This window comes from Jaculus jaculus, chromosome 10, assembly GCF_020740685.1.
Source record: "Jaculus jaculus isolate mJacJac1 chromosome 10, mJacJac1.mat.Y.cur, whole genome shotgun sequence".
Taxonomy (NCBI): Eukaryota; Metazoa; Chordata; class Mammalia; order Rodentia; family Dipodidae; genus Jaculus; species Jaculus jaculus.
Genome location: NC_059111.1, coordinates 1,341,697 through 1,364,997, shown reverse-complemented (window position 1 = coordinate 1,364,997; position 23,301 = coordinate 1,341,697). Strand labels below are relative to the sequence as shown.

The 23,301-nt window shown below is 43.4% G+C and overlaps 1 protein-coding gene across 5 annotated transcripts in view; it reads left to right on the top strand.

The window, feature by feature from the left end:
• The first annotated feature begins 14,088 nt into the window (after positions 1-14,088).
• Positions 14,089-23,301, top strand: part of Myo5a (myosin VA) — a 164,561-nt gene continuing 155,348 nt past the window's right edge. For all 5 annotated transcript variants that reach the window (XM_045160477.1, XM_045160475.1, XM_045160476.1 and 2 more), the window contains exon 1: positions 14,089-14,165. In XM_045160477.1, coding sequence (XP_045016412.1) covers positions 14,139-14,165 — 27 coding nt within the window. In that variant the 5' untranslated portion in view covers positions 14,089-14,138. The remainder of the gene's footprint in view (positions 14,166-23,301) is intronic.

The following is a 23,301-nucleotide window of genomic DNA, read 5'->3' as shown; positions in this document are numbered from 1 at the left end:
TTTAGGTAAAAGGAACATTATCTTCATAAAGACAAGGAGTTGGGAAACAGCCTGTGTAAAGAACTTGGTGAAAGGGCTGGAGAGATGGCTTAGCGGTTAAGCGCTTGCCTCTGAAACCTAAGGACCCTGGTTCGAGGCTCGATTCCCCCGGACCCATGTAAACCAGTTGCACAAGGGGTGCACGCATCTGGAGTTTATTTGCAGTGGCTGGAGGCCCTGGCGCCCCTGTTCTCTCTCCCTCTCTATCTGCCTCTTTCTGTCCCTCTCTGTCTCTCTCAAATAAATAAATAAAAGCAATTTTAAAAATTCTTAAAAAAAAAAAAAGAACTTGGTGAAAAATGTGGCAAGCTATATTTTTCCTTACATTTGTTCATTCAGTTTTCACCTCAACACTGCACTACTATAAATGTATATATGCAGGTGCTGTAGGTGGGGAGTTCTCAGTTCTTCCCGTTAGGAAGAGGCAGGGACCAGTGAACACCACACCCTGGTTTGGTGCTTCTTGTCTACTGCCTTTCCCTTCCCCTTCCTGTTTTGCCCTCTTCCCCATCCATGCTCCCTGTAGCAGCCAGTGAGTTTACTTGACACAGGCAGGGATCTTGTACTTCCAAGCTGTTCTCCAGCTGTTGGGCTTAAGTGATCCTTCTGCCTCCACCTTCTTAGTAGCTTAGCACCATCATGCCCAGCAACACGGTGATGTTTCAAAATGTGACGCGTCTAACTTAGTGTGCTAGTGTCGGAAATAACCCGAAAAGGTTCATGTGTCCAAAGCTGGGTCCCGGCGCAGTGTTCAGAGGAAGGGCTTTGGGAGGTGATATGATCATGCAGGCTGTCACCTAGTCTATGGATTTATCTCATAATAGACTCATAATGGAATGGGCCCATTGGGAGGAGATGGGCACTGGAAGGCAGAACCTGATTGGGAGTAGGTTGCTGAAGGTGTGCCTTGGAAGGGTACATCTTGCTCCTTGCTTCACTCTACCTCTTGTCTGCTTTAGTGAATCACTGCTGTACCACATGCACCCACTCTGATGTTCTGTCTCATTCTCAGGCCCAAAAACTAGAGTGTGGCTGAATGGTAGAGCACTTGCCTAGCATGCACAAGGGCCCACTCCAGTCCTAGCACTGCCAAAAAGAAAAAGGAGCAAGTTAGAAACCCACAATGGAGCCCAGTGACCATGGACTGAAACCTCTGAAAGTGTGAGTCAGAATAAACCCTCCCTTAAATTGTTTTCTCTGGTATGTTGTCATGGCAACAAGTGACACATCTCAAAACCCTCAGCTCATTTCTCATCCTGTTTGACAGTTTATTCTCCAATAAACATAACCTGGTTCAGAATTTAATAACTTTTTTAGTCTTAATTCCAATTTTGTAATGTTCTTAGAAGGAAGCCTGTTTCATTGTTTAAAACTGGCTTATACATAACCAGATACTTATTAAATGAAAAATGCAATGGAATGTCAGGTTGGTAATGTAAGGAACCAGATTACAGACTCAAATGCTGAAGATGTGATTCTGGGTTTAAGCCCTTGCCAAGGACACGTCCAACAATTTTGTTCTCATAACTCACACACATCAGTGCAATTGGTTCCTTGATTTCACATGACATGTTCATTGTTTCTCCGCTCCTTTTGATCATACCCTTGCAAGCATTCTGTATCTGATCTCCAAGACTCCTTACTGCTCCATTACTCCAATTAGTTTATAAATTAAGCTACTTAGTGCATGGTACATTATTGGTGGTTTTTTTCTCTTTCTATTGTTTTTTAAAGCATCTCTAAATGCTAATGTTTTTAATAACCTTTGAATATCTAGGTTATCAGTTTGAATTATTGCATAAAAGACCATTATAAAGCTATTATTTTTAAAAGGCAGGCTTTCATGTAGACTGCGCTGACCTTGAAGCCACTATATAGCTCAGGTTGACCTGGAACACCTGATCCTCCTGCTTCTGCTTCCCCAGTGCTGGATTTACAGGTGTGCACCACCACACAAGGTTTTATGTGGTATTGGAGATCAAACCCAGGGCTTCATGTATGCTTGTTAAGGTCTTTATCAACTGGGCTGCATCTTTAGCCCTAGAGCATCCATGTTTCTTAAAGTATTTACTCCTCTGGTTTTTTTTTGTGTGTGCCACATGTGCATGTGAAAGTCTCAGAACACCTTTGAGGTAGGTCCTTGCTTGATGCAGGGTCTGTTCACTGCTACATTCAGCAGACTGTTCAGCAAGTTTCTGAAGTTTTCTGGTCTCTGCCACCCTTATTGTAGGTGCACTGGGATTACAGAAGTAATCAGATTACTTCTGACTTTTATTTGTGGCTTGGGGATCTGAATTCAGACAAGCACTTTATCCACTGAGCCATATTCCCAGTCTGAGCATTCATATTTTAATGTAAGGGTAAAGACTTAGAAGTAGAGACAATGGCAGGCAGCTTGTACCAGCTATGCTTGAAATCACAGCACATTAACCCTTATACTTTTCCTTAATTCTCAACCACTTCACTGTCAATATTATCAGAAGTGGTGATCACTATGAATGGTCTTGTTAGACAAAATGTATTATTAGGATTCATTAGCACTATAGATTTAAGATTACTGATGATGACCTCTGACTTGAAGATACCTGTATCCTATTGCTTGTACTGCCCGCCATGATAGATTAGACAGTCATGTGTAATACTGCTCCTACCAAGTATATATTCTAAAATGTTTAGATGTGATCTAGAGTGGGGTGTAGCTTACATAAAGCACTTGACTAGCATATGTATCAGATCACTTACAAAACTTGAGAGGCCAGCCTGGGCCAGACCCAACTTGAAAGAAAAAAAAAAAAAAAAGAAAGAAAAAGAAAACTTGGAAAGGCTGGAGAGACAGTCTTGATGCCAGTCTAGGAGCATCTCAGAAACACATTTTCTGTCTGCATTGTTACTTCATTCCCTTAGTTAAGACCTCTCATCCATACAGATCGCTAGGATCTCTCATGAAGTTACTTGGGCTTCTTTTTCACTCACTCATGTCAGGTATGTTCCTAGTCCTCAGGAGCATTAACTATTAGGGGATGTTGTGTGAACACTAATGTCCAGTTATCCAGAACACAGCACTTGACATTTGCCTCTAAGACAGGCTACTCTTAATTAGAATTTCTAAGGCTGGCCAGATGACTCAGGGGATAAAATATTCTCCGCTCCAGCTGGAGAACCAAGTTGGATCCTCAGAACCCATGTTTCAATTTGAATATTGCAATGATCACCCTAATTTAAAGCAATGGTTTTCCTACATCTCTTACTCTCTCTTCTTAGTTTCCTCCATTATATACTGATATGAGTAGGATTTTGTCCACTCCAAAGATGTTGAAGTCCTTAACTCCCAGTAGCTATTCACATTTGACCTTTGCCAGACATGGTGGTGCACACCTTTAATTCCAGCACTCAGAAGGCAGAGGTAGGAGGACTGCTGTAAATTCAAGGCCAGCCTGGGATTACACAGTGAGTTTCAGGTCAAGCCTGGGCTAGAGTAAGACCTGCCTCAAAAAAGGGGCGGGGGGGTGCTGGAGAGGTGGTTTAGCAGTTAAGGCACTTGCCTGTGAAGCCTAAGGGTCCAGATTCAACTCCCCAGAACTCACATAAACCAGACACACAAGGTGACTCATGCACACAAGATGGTGCACATGTCTAGAGTTTGATTGCAGTGGCTAGAGGCCCTGGCATGCCAATTCATTCTCTTTCTCTCTCATTTAAAAAAAAAAAAAAAAGACTGGAGAGATGGCTTAGCAGTTAAGGCACTTGCCTGCAAAACCAAAGGACCAGGTTTGATTTCCCAGGACCCATGTAAGTCAGATGCACAAGGGCAGGTGTCTGGGGTTCATTTGCAGCAGCTGAGGGCCCTGGTGTGCCCATTCTCATTCTCTCTTTCTCTCTAAAACAAAATTTTAAAAAGTAAAAAAAACAAAAAAAGACTCATATGACCTCCCTTATTTGGAAATATCTTTCCAAATGACCAAATTAAGGTCGTCAGGGTGGGACCTAATTTAATATGACAGTGTCCTTATAAAAAACAGGAAATTGGACACAGAGACATGCCTGCACAGTGGGAGAAGGCCACGAGGAGATTCAGACAAGCTGGAGTGATGTAACTTAGGCCGAGATGTGCCAACAGAAGTCAGGGTCGGTGGCATATGACTATGATCTCTGCACTGAGGCAGGAGGATCAAGGCCAGTGTGGACTACCTAAGTGAGTTCCAGGCCATATAGCAAGGGCTACAGTGCAAGACTCTATCCAAAACAAAACAAAATAAAGCAACACTTGCCAGCAAAACACCAGGCGCCAGGAGAGAGGGATGTGTGGAATAGATTCTCATATGTCCCTCAGAAGGACCCAAGCACCCCCCTGCTGAGAATTTGATGTGGGGACTTCCAGCCTCTAGAACAGTGAGACAGGGTACGCCCATTATTTTTTTCTCAATTTTTATTAACATTTTCCCATGATTATAAAAATATATCCCATGTTAATTCCCTCCCTCCTACCCCTCACACACACTTTTAACATCTAACTTTATAGTTGTTTTCCTGATAAGAATGTAAGCTCCATAGCGTCAGGGATTTCTGTTTTATTCACCCACAAATTCTCGGCATGTAGAATAATGTCTGAGCACATTGTAGCTTTCAATATTCATTGAAAAAAAAATAGTATCCACGAATACAGATGTCCCCTGACTTAGCATGGTTTGATTTATGATTTTCAACTTTATAGTTGTATGAAAGTGACATCTATTAAGCAAGAACTATAAGTTTTTACCTTTTATTGTGATCCTGGAGTGGCCACACAGGACCTTATACATACTGAGCAAATGCTGTAACACTGAGCTATAGCCCCAGTCCTGAATTTTAATTTCCTTGGGATAGTGAGTCATACTATTTCATGTTTATAGACAGTATCATTAAACTGAACCCCAATGGCTGGAGAGATTGCTCAGTGCGTAAGGAGCTTGCCTGTGAATCCTAAGGTCCCAGGTTTGGTTCTCCAGATTCCACATAAGCCATATGCACATGGTGGTGTATGCATCTGGAGTTTGTTTGCAGTGGCTAGAGTCCCTGGTGAGCCCACTCTCTCTCTCTCCCTCTCTCTCTCTGTTTCTCTCCCTCTCTCTAATAAATAAAAATAATAATAAAAAAAATAGCCAGGTGTGGTGGTGCAAGCCTTTAATTCCAGCACTTGGGAGGCAGAGGTAGGAGGATTGCTGAGTTTGAGGCCACCCTGAGAGACTACATAGTGAATTCCAGGTGAGCCTGGGCTAGAGTGAGACCCTACCTCAAAAAACCCTAAATAAATAAATAAATATAAACTGCACCTCAAATAGCCACACTATCACCAAGATTAATGGGTAATGTTCTATGGTAGACTGTGTTGCCACTATTTTTTGGACAAAAGATTGTAATAAATTAACAACGATATTCAACACTGATCTTGTTTTTTTTAGTCAGATTTGCCCAACCAAAGGCAAATATGTGTTCTCAGCAGGTTCCTGGCAGATGAGGCTAAACTATGCTGCCATTCAGGTTAGGTATATTAAGTGCGTGTCAATTTAACAAGATTTCCAATTTATTTATTTTCATATTTATTTAGTGTGTGCACATGTCACAGAGCATGTGGGGAGGTCAGAGGACAACTTTCTAGTTGGTCCTTGTTTTTGAGGCAGGATCTCTAGTTGTTCACCACTCTGTTTGTGAGCTTCTGGGAAAATCTCCTGTCTCCATCTCACTTCTTGCACCAGGATTATAGAGGCTAGACACAGCTTTCTGGCTTTTACATGGGGCCTGGGGATCTGAACTCAGGTGCTTAAAGTTATGTGACAGGGATTTTATCCACTGAGTTGTCTCCCTAGCAAGTAACCCCATCATAACTTAAAAACAGCAAGTCAAGGAGTACATGTACTTTGAAGGAAATTTGAAAACTTAAAGCCGGGTGTGGTGGCACATGCCTTTAATCCCAGCACTCAGGAGGCAGAGGTGGGAGGATTGCCATGAGTTCAAGGCCACCCTGAGATGACAGAGTTAATTCCAGGTCAGCCTGGATCAGAGTGAGACCCTACCTCGAAAAACCAAAAAAAAAAAAGCAATACTTAAAAACATTATCAATTGAGGGCTGGAGAGATGGCTTAGCGGTTAAGCGCTTGCCTATGAAGCCTAAGGACCCTGGTTCAAGGCTCAATTCCCCAGGACCCACATTAGCCAGATGCACAAGGGGGAGTTTGTTTGCAGTGGCTGAAAGCCCTGGTGCACCCACTCTTCTCTCTCTCTCTGCCTCTTTCTCTCTGTCTGTCGCTGTCAAATAAATAAATAAAAACAAAAAATTAAAAAAACTATCAATTGAAAATAAAATAAACACTGTCTTTGGGCTACTCTTTGGAAGTCCATCCTAAATCCTTGGGAGTTACAGTTCCTGCTGGTTTACATAACTCACTAAGGACAGAGTGCTTTGGGACTGTGACTACACAAGCAAAAGGCAGAGAAGGCCATATATCAAGTCACCCATTGTCGTTTTGGCATATACATATATTGGTTTTTGGAGGTAGGGTTTCGCTCTAGCCTGAGCTGACCTGGGATTCACCATGTAGTCTCAGGGTAGCCTCATATGGTCATCCTCCTACCTCTGTCTCCCAAATGCTGGGATTAAAGGCGTGTGGCACCACATTCAGCTTGTTTTGGCTTTTAAATTGCTTCTTTTCTGAAATGGAATAAAGGAAGATCAAGGGTAGATAGCTGGGCTTGGTGGCACATGCCTTTAATCCCAGCATTTGGGAGGAAGAGATAGGAAGCTCACCATGAGTTCAAGGCCAGCCTGAGACTACATAGTGAATTCCAGGTCAGCCTGAGCTAGAGAGAAAACCTACCTCAAACAAACAAAAAACAGAGCCGGGCGTGGTGGCGCACGCCTTTAATCCCAGCACTCGGGAGGCAGAGGTAGGAGGATTGCCATGAGTTCAAGGCCACCCTGAGATGACAGTTAATTCCAGGTCAGCCTGGACCAGAGTGAAACCCTACCTCGAAAAACCAAAAAAAAAAAAAAAAAAAGGAGGGTAGAAAATCTTTCTCCTACCTTGGTGTAGTGGTATGCCTCTTTATTTAGTTATTTGAGAGAGGCAGATAGACAGTGAGAATGGGGGTGCTAGAACTTCTGGCCATTACAAATGAACTCCAGGCATATGTGTTATCTTGTACATCTGGTTTACTAGAGAACTGAACCTGGGACCTTAGAAATCCCAGGCAAGCAACTTAACCTCTAAGCCACCTCTCTAGCCCTTGGCAGGCATCTTTAATTCCAGCACTCAGGAGGAAGAGGCAGGATTTTAAGTTCCAGGTCAGCCTGGGCTACATTGTTCTTTTAAATAAAAACAAAAATGTTCTCCTACTTTTCATTCCTACTATTTTCTCTTACTATGGTCCAAAATATTTTAGGGATATGAACAATTGTTTCAATTTTATTTTTCTCCCATTATTTTTAATTTTTATTAGCATTTTCCATGATTATAAAAAAAATCCCATGTTAATTCCCTCCCTCCCCCCCACTTTCTCCTTTGAAATTCCATTCTCCATCATATTACCGCCCCATCACAATCATTGTACTTACATATATACAATATCAACCTATTAAGTACCCTCCTCTCTTCCTTTCTCTTCCCTTTATGTCTCCTTTTTAACTTACTGGCCTCTGCTACTAAGTATTTTCATTCTCACGCAGAAGCCCAGCCATCTGTAGCTAGTATCCACATATGAGAGAGAATATGTGGCGCTTGGCTTTCTGGGCCTGGGTTACCTCACTATAATCTTTTCCAGGTCCATCCATTTGTCTGCAAATTTCATAACTTCATTTTTCTTTACCACTGAGTAGAACTCCATTGTATAAATGTGCCACATCTTCATTATCCACTCATCAGTTGAGGGACATCTAGGCTGGTTCCATTTCCCAGCTATTATAAATTGAGCAGCAATAAACATGGTAGAGCACGTACTTCTAAGGAAATGAGATGAGTCCTTAGGATATATGCCAGGAGTGCTATATCTGGGTCATAAGGTAGATCAATCTTTAGCTGTTTTAGGAACCTCCACACTGATTTCCACAATAGCTGGACCAGATTGCATTCCCACCAGCAGTGTAGAAGGGTTCCTCTTTTTCCACATCTCTGCCAACATTTATGATCATTTGTTTTCATGATGGTGGCCAATCTGACAGGAGTGAGATGGAATCTCAATGTAGTTTTAATCTGCATTTCCCTGATGACTAGTGACGTAGAACATTTTTTTAGATGCTTATATGCCATTTGTATTTCTTCCTTTGAGAATGCTCTATTTAGCTCCATAGCCCTTTTTTTTTTTTAAGACGGGCGTGATGGCACACACCTTTTTTGTTGTTGTTCATTTTTTATTTATTTATTTGAGAGTGACAGACACAGAGAGAAAGACAGATAGAGGGAGAGAGAGAGAATGGGCGCGCCAGGGCTTCCAGCCACTGCAAACGAACTCCAGATGCGGGCGCCCCCTTGTGCATCTGGCTAACGTGGGACCTGGAGAATGGAGCCTTGAACCGCGGTCCTTAGGCTTCACAGGCAAGCGCTTAACCGCTAAGCCATCTCTCCAGCCCTGATGTTAAGGTCTTTAATCCATTTGGACTTAATTCTTGTGCATGGCAAGAGAGAAGAATCTATTTTCATCCTTCTGCAGATATATATCCAGTTTTCCCAACACCGTTTGCTGAAGAGGCTGTCTTACTCCAATGAGTATTTTTGCCATTTTTATCAAATATCAGGTGGCTATAGCTACTTGGGCTTACATCTGGGTCCTCTATTCTGTTCCACTGATCTACATGTCTGTTTTTGTGCCAGTACCACACTGTTTTTGTTATTATGGCTCTGTAGTATAGGTTAAAATCAGGTATGGTGATATCACCAGCCTTATTTTTGTTGCTCAGTATTATTCTAGATATTTGAGGTTTTTTTGTGATTCCAAATTAATTTTTGGATTGTTTTTTCTATTTCCATGAAGAATGCTTTTGGAATTTTGATAGGGATTGCATTAAATGCGTAGATTGCTTTTGGTAAGATTGCCATTTTCACAATATTGATTCTTCCAATCCAGGAACAGGGGATGTTTCTCCACTTTCTAGTGTCTTCTGCAATTTCTCGCTTGAGTGTTTTAAAGTTCTCATTGTAGAGATTCTTTACTTCCTTGGTTAGGTTTATTCCAAGGTACTTTATTTTTTTTGATGCAATTGTGAATGGGAGTGATTCTCTGATTTCATCCTCTGTGTGTTTGTTGTTAGCATATATGAAGGCTACTGATTTCTGTGTATTTATTTTGTATCCTGCTACATGGCTGTAGGTTTTGATCAGCTCTAACAGTTTGCTAGTAGAGTTTTTAGCTTCCTTTATGTATAGAATCATGTCATCTGCAAGTAATGATAACTTGATCTCTTCCTTTCCAATTTGTATCCCTTTTATGTGTGTCTCTTGCCTTATTGCTATGGCTAAGACTTCCAAAACTATATTAAATAAAAGTGGGGACAGTGGACACCCTTGTCTTGTTCCTGATTTTAGTGGAAAAGCTTCCAGTTTTTCCCCATTTAGTAATATGTTGGCTGTAGGTTTGTCATAAATAGCTTTTATTATATTGAGATATGTTCCTTCTATTCTCAGTCTGTGTAGGACTTTTAACATGAAGGGATGTTGGATTTTGTCAAATGCTTTCTGTGCGTCCAATGAGATAATCATGTGATTTTTGTCCTTCAACCCGTTTATATAATGTATTACATTTATAGATTTGTGTATATTGAACCATCCCTGCATCTCTGGGATAAAGCCTACTTGGTCAGAGTGAATGATCTTTTTGATATACTCTTGGATTCTGTTTGCCAATATTTTGTTGAGAATTTTTGCATCTATGTTCATGAGGGAGATTGGTCTGTAATTTTCTTTTTTTGTTCTATCTTTGCCTGGTTTTGGTATCAGGGTGATGCTGGCCTCATAGAAGGAGTTTGGTAGAATTCCTTCTTTTTCTATTCCCTGGAAAAGCTTAAGAAGCAATGGTGTTATCTCTTCCTTAAAGGTCTGGTAAAATTCAGCAGTGAATCCATCTGGGCCTGGGCTTTTTTTAGTTGGGAGATTATGGATAATTGTTCGGATCTCCATGTTTGCTATAGGTCTATCTAAGTGATTAATCTCATTTTGATTTAATTTAGGTAGGTCATAGAAATCAAGGAAAGCATCCATTTCTTTCAGATTTTCATACTTTGTGGAGTATATGCTTTTATAGTATGTCCCTATGATTTTTTGAATTTCTCTGGAATCTGTTGTGATGTTACCTTTTTCATCTCTGATTTTATTAATTTGAGAACACTGGGTTTTTTGTTTTTTTTTTTTTTTTTGGTGCTTTTTCCCCTCATCATACTCAGTATTTCTCAATAGTCCTGACAGGTAGTTATTATCTGAAGGGTAGGAAAACAGTTACCTCACACGGGCATGAAGTCAAGTCTAAGAGATAGGAGTCAGGTCTCCTAAAACTCAGTTCAGTGCTTTGTATCTCATCAGAACTGCATGTTTTCTCCTTTTATGTCTGGGCAAAGAAAGGGTGGTATCCAGAAACATCAAAAAGATATTTTACATAATATTTATTTATTGAGAGAGAGGGAGAGGATGGACACGCTAGGGCCTCCAGCTCCTGCAAATGAAATCCAGATGCATGTGTCACCTGTGCATTAGTCTTACTTATGTACTGAGGAATTGAACCTGGATCCTTAAGCTTCTCAGGCATATGCCTCAACCACTAAGTTATCTCCAGCCCCCAAAGATATTTTTTTAAATTTTGTTTTGAAGCTGGGTTTCACTCTAGCCCAGGCTGAACCAGAACTTATTCTGTAGTGCAGGCTGGCCTCAAACTCAGGGCAATCCTACCTCAACCTTCTGAGTGTGCTGGTATTAAAGGTATGTACCACCACACTTTTGAGAGAGCAAGAGAGAGAGAGAGTGATGAGTCCTACAGACTGAAGATTGACCCAGACTTCCTCTGATTCCACAGAGACTGAAGACTGGCCATGATCATCCTTCAGTGAGTGACCTTCCTTCAAATGCCCATTCCCCAACCACATATCAACTGGACCCCAGCCTTAAGCCATGGCCTTCATAGAAATGGTCTCAGAACTATCCTCCTAATCTCAGCACTTGGTAGGTGAAGGCAGGAGCATGGAGGGGCCTAGATCAGTCTGGAATACATTTTGAGACCTTGTTTAAAAGAAGAAGAAGAAAAAAGAACACCAAACCACTAAACCAAATAACAAGAAATCTAGTTTAGTCTCAGATTCTCATAACGGGCATTGGCCACCACTTAGAAATTGAAAGAATAAGAAAAGTGAATACGTTAAAAACAGGTTGGGGCTTGGGTAATGGCTCAGTGCTTGCTTCAAAACCTACAGGCCTGGGGTTCAATTCCCCAGTATCCAGGTAAAGCCAGATAGATACACAAAGAGAGGTGCATGCATCTGCAGTTTGTTTGCAGTGGCAGGAGGGTGTGCCACACCCATGATATTTCTCGCTCTCTCAAATACATAAAATAAATATAAATGAATAATATTTAAAAATACAGGTGCAGGAGCGCTGGGGAGATGGCTCAGCATCTAAAGGCACTGATCCCTAGCATCCATGTAAAGCCTGGTGCAAAGTTGTTCATTATGCCCCTATGTCAATGGGAGGTGGAGCCAGAAGAAATCTGGAAACTCATGAGCCAGCTAGACTAGTGAATATGCAGACACAAAACATGAAACCCTGTGTGGTAGTTTGAATGGATGCCCCTAATATATCCAGGGTTTTATTAAAGTTTGTAATTTAGACCTCCAGCCACCTGGAGGTGTCAGGGGCAGATTCTAGGGTTCCAGCCCTAAGGTGTGGAGGCAGATTTGGAATTCCAGTCTAAAGATATGCAAAGTGCCTGAGTTTTGCCTGGAGTTTCTAAGTGTGCCCTGTGGTGTGGCTTTTAGGTTTGGCTTGTGGCTCTTCTCTCTTTCTGCTTGGACCTGTGAAAACAGTCCAGCTTCTTCTGCCAGTATAGAACTCCCACTGGATCTGTAAGCTTCAATAAATATCCCTTCCTCTGTAACTGTGCCTGGTTTCGAAGTTCATCTCAGTGACCTGAGGCTGTCTGCTACACCCTATCTCAGGAGGAAGGTCGAATCAAAGAACCAATACCATCTTGCCGTCCTGCGGCCTCCACACTCGTTCTGTGGCTTCACAAATACACCCATACATAATTAAAAAAAATTGTGTATTTTATTTATTTATTTATTTGAGAGTGACAGAGAAAGAGGCAGATAGAGAGAGAATGGGCACGCCAGGGCCTCCAGCCACTGCAAACGAACTCCAGACGCGTGCGCCCCCTTGTGCATCTGGCTAACGTGGGACCTGGGGAATCGAGCCTTGAACCGGGGTCCTTAGGCTTCACAGCAAGCGCTTAACCGCTAAGCCATCTCTCCAGCCCAATTTCTTTTAAAAGGTTAAATTAAAAAAATTCAAGTAGGTGTGAAAGTGTGAATGGGGAGGAGAGGAGATAGGTGACGATAGCATAGGGTTGGAGATGAAGAGACCACATACCTGTGCTTGATGCCCTGATATCAACAACCGAGTCCATCAGGTTAAAGCCTTTGACTTTTTAACTAAAGAGTTAAATTGCAAGTACTTGAATTTTCACCTTAGTCAGTTGCCATTTTTAGATGTCATCTGCATGAGCTTCAGGTAGCACATAGAGCTCGAGATTAGCAGCAGGAGGAAGCAGGGTTGGGCTAGGCCAGATGGCTTGTCTCACCCCTGTAGACACAAAGGTCTAAGAAAGCTGTTCCCTGGTGTCATCTTTTTAAGAAAGCTGTTCCCTGGTGTCATCTTTTTTTTTTTTTTTTTTCCTTTTTTGAAGTAGGGTGTCACTCTAGCCCAGGGTGACCTAGCCTCAAATTCACGGCGATCCTCCGCCTCCCAAGTGCTGGGATTAAAGGCGTGCGCCACCGCCACCGTGCCCGGCTTGTCATCCTATTTTTTTTTTTTTGTTTATTTTTATTTATTTATTTGAGAGTGAGAGCGAGAGCGAGCGAGAGAGAGAGAGAGAGAATGGGCACGGCAGGGCTTCCAGGCACTACAAACGAATGCCAGATGCCTGCGCCCCCTGGTGCTTCTGGCTAACGTGGGTCCTGGGGAATCGAGCCTCGAACCGGGGTCCTTAGGCTTCACAGGCAAGCACTTAACCGCTAAGCCATCTCTCCAGCCCTTGTCATCCCATTTTTAACTTCATTTGAATTCTGTGTTTAAGAACCAACTCCTTGGGCTGAAGAGATGGGTCTGCGGTTATAGTGCTTAGCTGCAAAACCTAACAACCCGGATTCGACTCCGCAGTATCCATTCCCCGGAATAAAGCCAGACGCACAGAGTGGCACATGCATCTGGAGTTCGCAGTGACTGGAGGCCATGGCGTGTCTCCCTCTTTCTCGTAAACGAACAAACAAATAAAAATGTCAAAGAAAGGAGCCCTTTACACAGTGGCATCCTAAGAGTACCGTGCTGCACGCGCGTGTTGGCACGTGCGACCTTAGGTGCCTTTCTCAAGCTCGCCTGCCGCTCTCAGCCCGGGGCTCTGCGGCTCGAGGCTCTGGAGGGCGGGACGCGCCACGCCCTTCGCGGTCGCTTCCCCACGCTCAGCGCCTCGGCGGGCCGGCGGCTCAGCGGCGGGCTCTCGGGCGGCGGTGCGGCGCGGGGCCGCGCGAGCCCCAGCGCGCCGGCGCTCCTCCCGCTCCCACAATGCACAGGGCGCGGCGGCGGCGGCGGCGGCGGCGGCGGCGGCATCGGCGTGGGCTTCGGCTTCGCGGGCGCCCAGGAAGCTGAGAAGCCGCCCAGGGGCCCCGGGAGGCCGGCGGCCGAGGGTCCCCAGGGGGCGGAGGCGCCGCCGTCATCCCGACCCGCCCAGGTCGGCGGCCCGCGCGGCGAGCCCGGCCGTGATGCTCGCCCGGCCCCGGCGAGCCGCTCGCGCTTGACGCGCCCGCCCGCCCCGCCCGAGCTCCGCCGCTCCCGAGGTGCGGCCTCCGCCCAGCCGGGGGGCGTCGGCGCGGGCCCGCCATGGCCGCGTCCGAGCTCTACACCAAGGTAAGGGCCAGGGCGCCGCGGCCGGGCCTGTGTCGGGCTCGCGCGCGCCGTGGCTGCTGGGAGATGCTCGGGGGGTCCAGGCACCGGGCCTCGGGTGGGGATGCGCGCTCGGAACGCCACTTCCAGCCCCGCTCGTGCCGCTCTCGCCTTTAGCTGCAGGGTCGGACCGCTGCCGGGTGCCCGGGCCCTGGCGGTGCACCGGCTTTAGGGGTGCATAGCCTTTGGGGGTGCACAGCCTCTGATGGGTTGCACAGCCCTGGAGAGTGCACAGCCGTTGGGGGTGCCGTCAGACTCTGAGGGGTGCACGGTCCTTGGGAAAGATACAGCAGGAGCTGATTCACCCGCTGGGAGTTTGCACCCTGCTCAGAATCCCGAGAGCCTCGTTAGGCGGCTACACGTCTTCACCCTCTACTCGTGATAGCGCCTTTCCCTTTTGGGATTATTGTAGGGGAAGTGGCAACCTTTCCTATCTTAAACTGACGCCAAAATTTTGTGAGTCTCGTAATCCCTGAATGGCGTATTTTGATGACAGTTTTGAAAAATCTGCCTTGGACGGTGTGTGGTGCCCTTTGTGCATGTATGCAGTCATGGAATTTGATGAAATGGCTTCTGTGTGTAGGTAGGCATTTTGACTATATCTAATTCCAATTAACAAAATTGCCTTAACTTTTCAAGTTCACAGTTGCAAAATGTGATGTTGATTTTTCTTGTTTTGGTGGCACTGAACGTTGAATCTAGGCCTTTCAAACCTGCTACACAAACTCCTTACCATTGAGCTGTATAGCTCCTGCCCCTTAAAAATCTCCCATAGCATCCTAGAATCACTGCTTATAAATGTGACTCAAATAAGCCCAGAGCCCAAATTGCAGCAAAAAGAAAAGAGGTCTGGACTGGACATCCAAAGATGTACTTCTAGACCATATCTTTCCAACCTTAACTAAGCCTCTCATTCAGTTTTCTTACCTTTAAGTAGAGTTCATCATTATACTTGTCCTGCATCTATTAGCTCTTGTGAAGATCAAACTTAATAATAGTTGTGAGAGCATTTTGAGACTTACAAATTTCTCTACAAATATGAGATATGTGATTAATTTCTCAACCGTGAAATAAGGAATTCACATGAAAACATTCTCTGGTACCTACCTCTTTTATTGCAGTCCCAGATCTAAGATCTGCACAATTGGAATTTATCTCTAAACCTGATGTTTTAGGCATAGATCTCTTAACATATAAGTGACTATAATTGGAAACCAATTAAAATTAACAAAAATATATTATTAATATATATCTCTTTCTTTTTTCTTTTTTTGGTTTTTCAAGGTAGGGTCTCACTCTAGTTTAGGCTGACCTGGAATTCATTATGTAGACTCAGGGTGGCCTCCAACTCACTGCAGTCCTCTTACCTCTGCCTCCCAAGTTCTGGGATTAAAGATGTGTGCCACTACACCTGGCTTAGTAGAACTATTCTAAGTGCTTCACAAATATTAACTCATTTAATTATTTTTTTCTTTTTTCATTTCATTTTATTTTTTTGGAGGCAAGGTTTCACTCTAGCCTAGGCTGACCTGGGACCTACCTATGTAGCTGAGGCTGGTCTTGAACTCATGGTGATCCTCCTTACTTCAAACTCACAAGCTCCAGCTCATTTAATTCTCTTTTTTTATTATCTTAAAAATATTTTAAAAATATATTTATTTGTAGGGAGAGAGAGCAAGAATATGAGAATGGGTACACCAGGGCCTCCAGCTGCTGCAAACAACTCCAGATGCATGCACCACTTTGTGCATCTGGCTTTATGTGGGCACTGGGGAATTGACCTTTGCAGGCAAGTGCCCTAACCACTGAGAAATCTGTCCAGTTTCCCCCTCCCTTTTGAAGTAGGATTTCAATTTAGCCCAGGCTGGTGTGGGACTCACTAAGAAGACTCAAGCTGGCTTTGAATTTACAGAGATTCTCCTGCTTCTGCCTCCTGAGTGCTGAGATCAAAGATGTGTGTCATTTCACCCTGCTTCATTTAATGTTGTTTTTTTTTTTTTTTTTTTTTTTGTTGTTTTGAGGTAGGGTGTCACTCTAGCTGAGGCAGACCTGGAATTCATTGCATAGTCTCAGAGTAACCTCAGACTCACGGGGATCCTCCTATCTCTGCCTCCCAAGGGCTAGGATTAAAGGCATGCGCCACCACCCCCAGCTTCATTTAATTTTTAAAATGAATGTATAAGGTAGAAGTAAGCATCAGTTATCTTCCTGGGTAGAGAGTCAGAAAAGGGAGAGTGGCAGGAGGGGGTTATGATCATGGTGTATTATCTATATGCTTAGAGGCTGTCAATAAAACATTTAACGAAAGAGGTACTAGTGCTGGGCGTGGTGGCGTACACCTTTAATTCCAGCACTTGGGAGGCAGAGGTAGGAGGATCACCATAAGTTCGAGGCCACCCTGAGACTACGTAGTGAATTCCAGGTCAGCCTGGGTGAGAGTGAGACCCCCTATCACAGTGTGGCCATACAGATCTGTGACACCAGTGAGCTGGGGGAGGCAGAGAATTGAGGATTGCTGATTCTACAAAACAGCAACTCCAGTTTGAGGGAGAGACTCCTGTCTCAAAGAAATACACTCATGAGCAATAGATAAGTTCTCTGGCTTTTGCATGCATGCATATATGCACACACATGGGCACCCACCACACATAATATACCACTCACAGAAAAACACAATAAATTAGAAAAAGGAATAGTCTGGCCACTTGGTTGGTTGTCGGCCGATTTTTTTTCTGTGAGTAGGGCTTAGCTTAATGACAGGCAGGAATGATATTAAGCATCCTGTGTGCCAGGCACTCTGTCTAACATTGAGGATTTCTAACAACAGACAAGTCACAGTCCTTTCCTCTTGGGGCTCACAGTTTGCTGCTTATATTCTTGACCCACTTTGAATCTCTCAGGACATAAATAACCTGCTGTTATCGCAACAGCAGGCAGACAGCTGGCATAATATTTATTAGCAGAAGTTTAGAAATGTGCTAGGACATGGGGAAGGTTGAAATAATTCTGGAGAACTGGGTAGTGATTATTAGAGAAAGAGAAAAATCTTCAGAAGTAATGTCAGTTGTAAACACAGGGATCTTTCTCTTGCAGAGAGTTATAGAGAAGGAAGTTCTAGATGGATGACAAGACAAAATGTGTTACTAACTTGCCATAATTATGATATTTAGCATTGTGGTTAAAGTGTGGAAAGTGCCCTCTTAGAAAATGTCATCAGGTCTTAAAAGCAGATTTAAAATTTTTTTTTGTTCATTTTTATTTATTTGAGGGGGGCAGAGAGAGAGAGAAATACATGCATGGAGAGAATGGGCATGCCAGGGCCTCCAGTCACTGCAAACGAATTCCAGATGCATGTGCCCCCTTGTGCACCTGGCTAACGTGGGTCCTGGGGAATCGAGCCTCGAACTGGGGTCCTTAGGCTTCACAAGCAAGCACTTAGCCAGTAAGCCATCTCTCCAGACCTTAAAGGCAGATTTTGATGTGTGATATGGATCAACTCCTATTACAGTGAAGAGCAGGAGACTGTTCAGTTTATTTTCTTCATTTTTATTATTTATTTACTTATTTGAGAGAGAGAATGGGTGCACCAAGACCTCCAGTCACTGCAAATGAACATCTGGCTTATATGGGTCCTGGGGAATTGAACCTGGGTCCCTTGGCTTTGTAGGCAAGTGACTTAACCACTAAGCAGTCTCTCCAGCCCATTAAAATTTATTTATTGGGCTGGAGAGATGGCTTAGCGGTTAAGCGCTTGCCTGTGAAGCCTAAGGGCCCCGGTTCGAGGCTCGGTTCCCCAGGTCCCACGTTAGCCAGATGCACAAGGGGGCGCACGCGTCTGGAGTTCGTTTGCAGAGGCTGGAAGCCCTGGCGCGCCCATTCTCTCTCTCCCTCTATCTGTCTTTCTCTCTGTGTCTGTTGCTCTCAAATAAATAAATAAAAAATTTAAAAAAATTTTATTTATTTATCTATTTGAGAGAGAGGGAGAGAAGGGAAGAGAGAGAGAGAGAGAAAGAGGCAGGTAGAAAAAGAGAGACAGAACAGTTTACTTTTTAAGTTAAAATTATAATGGTTTTGTCATAGCAACTTATCAGGGTTTCCATTTGATAAGTTTTTCTAGAAGTTTAAATTTATTTATTTATATAAGGGGGAAGGGGGGGAGGGAGGGAGGGAGAGAATGGGCATGTTGTGGCCTCTAGTCACTGCAAATGAATTCCAGATGCACACACCACCTTGTGTATCTGGCTTATGTGGGTACTGGAGAATTGAACCTGGGTCCTTTGGTTTTGTAGGCAAGTGCTTTAGTTGCTGAACCCCTAGAAGTTTAAATATTTAAGGTAGTTAGCTTCCCAGGATATAAGGTTTCCAGAAGCTGATATTTTGGTTAAAATGTGTTGGTGGTGCTGAGAGTTGAACTTTTAAATTACAGCATTATTGAGGTAGTCATATACTGTACAACTTGCCAATTGAAAGTGTTTGGTTGTTTTTGTATATTTACTGAATTGTGTGATTTTATTTTAGGTCCACTAGGCAGTCATGTTACATCATTACTTGTGAGTTAAGAGATACTTTCTAGCTAGCCCTGACTTGCCAGTGGATATCTGAAGCATAACATCAACACTGGTCCTTTCAGCAACTACAGGGATGTGGCCTTCATGGAGCAGGTTTTATACCTAAACATGGAAGGGTCACCTGCAGTAACTTAGTGAATTGCATGTTTGCTCCCTTCACATGAGGGTCACAAACACCATGGGTACAAATGCCACCAAGGGGACAAGATGAACTAAAGCTATTTGCTTAGGATTCGCTATAGTACACGAAGATGCTGAGTACTGAAATAGTATAGAAACCAACCTCTACTGGAAAGCCATGTAAACTTTGCTGGATAAAAACAACTGTGTAGGCTAGTAGGTGCACATTTGCCACTATATTTGCCTTTCTCTCCATATTTTCTTATATACCTCCTGAAGCCACATGGCATAGCCCTTTTTTTTTTTTTTTCCTGGTGTAGTTCCAGTTTTATATTCAATAACATTATCTCTTTAAATCAGAATTCCTGGAAATTCTAATACTTCGGTATTGAAACTTCATTATCTGATCAAACTCCTGATTTGGAGCTTGGCAAGCACATTCACTGTCTTCCAGCCTCCAGTCCCAGTCCACTCATATTTCCTCCTGAAGTCTGATGTCCCTAGCCTTATTAAGGACACTACTGTTTCTTTCCTTTTTTTTTTTTTTTTTTTTTTTCCAAGGTAGTGTCTCACTCTAGCTCAAGCTGACATGCTGACCTGGAATTTACTATTTAGTCTTAGGCTGGCCTCAAACTCACAGCAATCTACCTAGCTCTGCCAACTGAGTGCTGGGATTAAAAGCGAACATTACCATGCCTGGCTCTTAGTTTCTCACAGGGGACACTTCAATATCTTTTCTCTCTTCTCCCATTCTGCTTCCCTACCAATTCTGCTTTCACTTGGCTTCCAGCTGGCTTTTAGATTCTGACTCGCCACTAGCACCTTATTTCTATATCTTAATAACCCATATTCATTTCTGTCTTACTCTAGTTGTAGTGCATATGTTTTCCCATTGCCTCACTATTATAAGTCCCCTGCAGTGCTATTTTGTTCACCTCCTGTAACTAGCTCAGTATCACAGAATGGTGTTGGAATAAAGGAATGGGTATATACTTAGCTGGGGGAGGTATAGATTGAAAATTATGGTGAAGGGCTCAGTGTTGTGGTATCCTAATGTAATCCCAGCATTTCAGAGGCTAGAGCAAGAGGATTGCTGTGAATCCAGGCCAGCCCGGACTACATTACAAGGCTTTGTCTGAGGAAAAAAATAGAGTATGAAAAGGTGTTTAAATAAGTAAACACATAATCAGGCATGTTGAACATGGTGAGTAATAGAATTAGGAGCCAGGGAGGCCAAGAAAGCTATTTCAGGAAAGCAAATGTGAGTTGGTAAAGTCTGGTGGATTGAACAGCATGTACAAAGAAGGGGACAAACCTGAGACACTACAGGTCTGTGGAATCGACTAGATATAGGATGAGGAGGAGAGGAGGTAGGATAAAAAAATACTGGTAGCTCCAGCCTTGGAAATTGGAAGCTAATTCCTATTTGGTGATAAATTTTCAATGACTCTGTGCAACTGAAAAGCTACCCAGACTATTCCTCTGAATTACTTGAGCAAAGCAAAATGCCCATGAGTTACTCTTGAAATTTATTACTGTCTCTTGAAGTGTGAAAGGTTAAAGAAATTCCACTTCTTGTTTGTTGTTTGTTTGTTTGTTTGTTTGTTTGAGGGAGGGTCTCACTGTAGCCCAGGCTGACCTGAAACTCTGTAGCCCAGGCTGGCCTTGAATTTATGGCGATAGCCCTACCTCATCTACTCAAATGCTGGAATTAAAGGTGTGAGTCTCCACAGTGGCTAGAAGTTCTAATTCTAATGAGTTTTGCTGCCACCAGATAAATTGTTTAAATCTTGGTCCACTTAGCTTTTGTTAAAAAAAAATTCTTTATTTAAGAGAGAAAGAGGCAGAGAGAGTGAATGAGCATACCAGGTCCTCTTGCCACTGCAAACAAACTCCAGATGCATGTGCCATCTTGTGCATCTGGTTTATGAGGATACTGGGGAAATTGAACTTGGGTCCTTAGGCTTCACAGGCAAGTGCCTTAAGTGCTAAATTATCCCTCCAGCTCCCCTGACCCCCCCACTTTCTGAGGTAGGGACTCTCTGTAGCCCAGACTGGCTTGGAATTCACTATGTCGTCTCAGGCTGGCCTTCAACTCACAGTGATTCTCAGACCTTGTCCTTTTTTTTTTTTTTTTAATTAATTTATTTTTTTAATTTATTTATTTGAGAGCGACAGACACAGAGAGAAAGACAGATAGAGGGAGAGAGAGAGAATGGGCACACCAGGGCTTCCAGCCTCTGCAAACGAACTCCAGACGCGTGCGCCCCCTTGTGCATCTGGCTAACGTGGGATCTGGGGAACCGAGCCTCGAACCGGGGTCCTTAGGCTTCACAGGCAAGCACTTAACCGCTAAGCCATCTCTCCAGCCCCAGACCTTGTCCTTTTGAATGCTGGAATAAAGGCATGGGCCACACTGTGCCAGGCCCACTTAGCTTTTATTTTATTTTATTTTATTTTATTTTATTTTATTTTATTTTATTTTATTTTATTTTATTTTATTTTATTTATTTATTTAATAGCAACAGAGAAAGAGAGGAGAGAGAGAGAGAGAGAGAATAGGTGCGCCAGGGCCTCCAGCCACTGCAAACGAACTCCAGATGCATGCACCCTCTTGTGCATCTGGCTTACATGGGTTCTGGGGAATCGAGCCTTGAACCAGGGTCCTTAGGCTTCACAGACAAGTGCTTAACTGCTAAACCATCTCTCCAGCCCCCATTTAGCTTTTTTGTTTGTTTGTTTGTTTGTTTTGTTTTGTTTTTCGAAGTAGGATCTTACTCTGGTCCAGGCTGACCTGGAATTCACCATGGAGTCTCGGGGTGGCCTTGAATTCACAGCAATCCTCCTACCTCTGCCTCCCGAGTACTGGGATTAAAGGCATGTGCCAGGGGTGGAGAGATGGCTTAGTGGTTAAGCGCTTGCCTGTGAAGCCTAAGGATCCCAGTTTGAGGCTTGATTCCCCAGGACCCACGTTAGCCAGGTGCACAAGGGTCTGGCGTTCGTTTGCAGTGGCTGGAAGCTCTGGCGTGCCCATTCTCTCTCTCTCTCTCCGTCACTCTATAATAAATAAATAAAAATAAACAACAACAACAAAAAGGCATGAGCCACCACACCCAGCTTTTTTTTGGTGGCTTTTTTTTTTTTTTTCCATTTAGCGTTTTAAAGTAAGTAAAAACTGGAAGGGGAAGGGAGAATGCTTGAATGTTCCTCGTACTCCCCTAATTCCTCCTTTCTTCTTCTTCTTCCTTCTTCTGCTCCCCCCCTCCTCTTTCTTCAGTAGGGCCTTACTTTGCAGCCAAACATGCTGTGTAGTCCCAACTGGCCGTAAACTCATAGCAGTCATCCTTCCTCAGTCTCCCAAGTTTTGTGGTTCTGGGCATGAGGTGCTATGCCTGGCACTAAATAATCCTGACAAATATAAACTGAAACTAAAGACATTTCAGAATAGTGGAAATAAGGAAAAGACAAAAGAGAGCTGGAAACAGTGGTGTATTTAACAGCACAAGTTGTAGAAGTTGATGACATCTCAGTGGTTACCTTATGAGAACTCCACATAAATAAATGTATATCGTTTTAAATGAATTTCTATTGTAAACATGACGATTTTCATTGCTAAAATGTATTCTTGTTATGGTTTCTGCCTCTTTCTAGTATATAAGAGCCTGAGTAATTCATGTTGGAATTTCCAACACACCAGTTTACCACGTATTTCTTTAACAGAGTTAAATAGTTAACCACCTATAGTTGTTTCAGTTGGAAGAAACCCAACTCAAAGCCTGAAAAGAGTTATTTTTTGCTTGTATGACCTGAAAGTTTAGGCATGGGCTGGATTCAGGGCTCAGAAGGTCTTTAGGACTGTTGCTGACTTTCATGTGCTCTTTGACATTGGTTTCATCTCAGAGTGAACAGATAGTAGCATCTGCAAATCACATGAATGCCAGCTCTGGACCTCGAGGAGGGAGCCTGATAGAGGAGTTCTCCTCGCCCTTTCTTGGAGTCATGTGCCCTCTCCTTTCACAATGTCCTGTAGGCAGTGGGGGAGGAATACTGTGAGTGGTCAAGTTTATGCTTGCCCAGAGGCTGGGGGAGGATAGGGCACCATGACTGATAGTCCTGCCCTGACTTTATTATGGGATGGCTGAGGGCCTTTCCCCATCAAGAATATTAATGATGGGTAAACAAAATGAATAGCTACTCTCAATGCATGGATCACAAAAATGCTAGGGACTGAACTCTACTACTACTTTTTCTGATATTTGAGCACAGTGAGAGAGTTTTGTATGACCAGGAAGACATTAGATGTCATCAGCTATCTAGAGAATCCTCTCCAAGTTAAAGAAAGAAAAGCTACAGAAAATCCATGCCAGCAAATGTTAGTAATAGCAAATCAGAGATTCAAGATTTGAAACCAA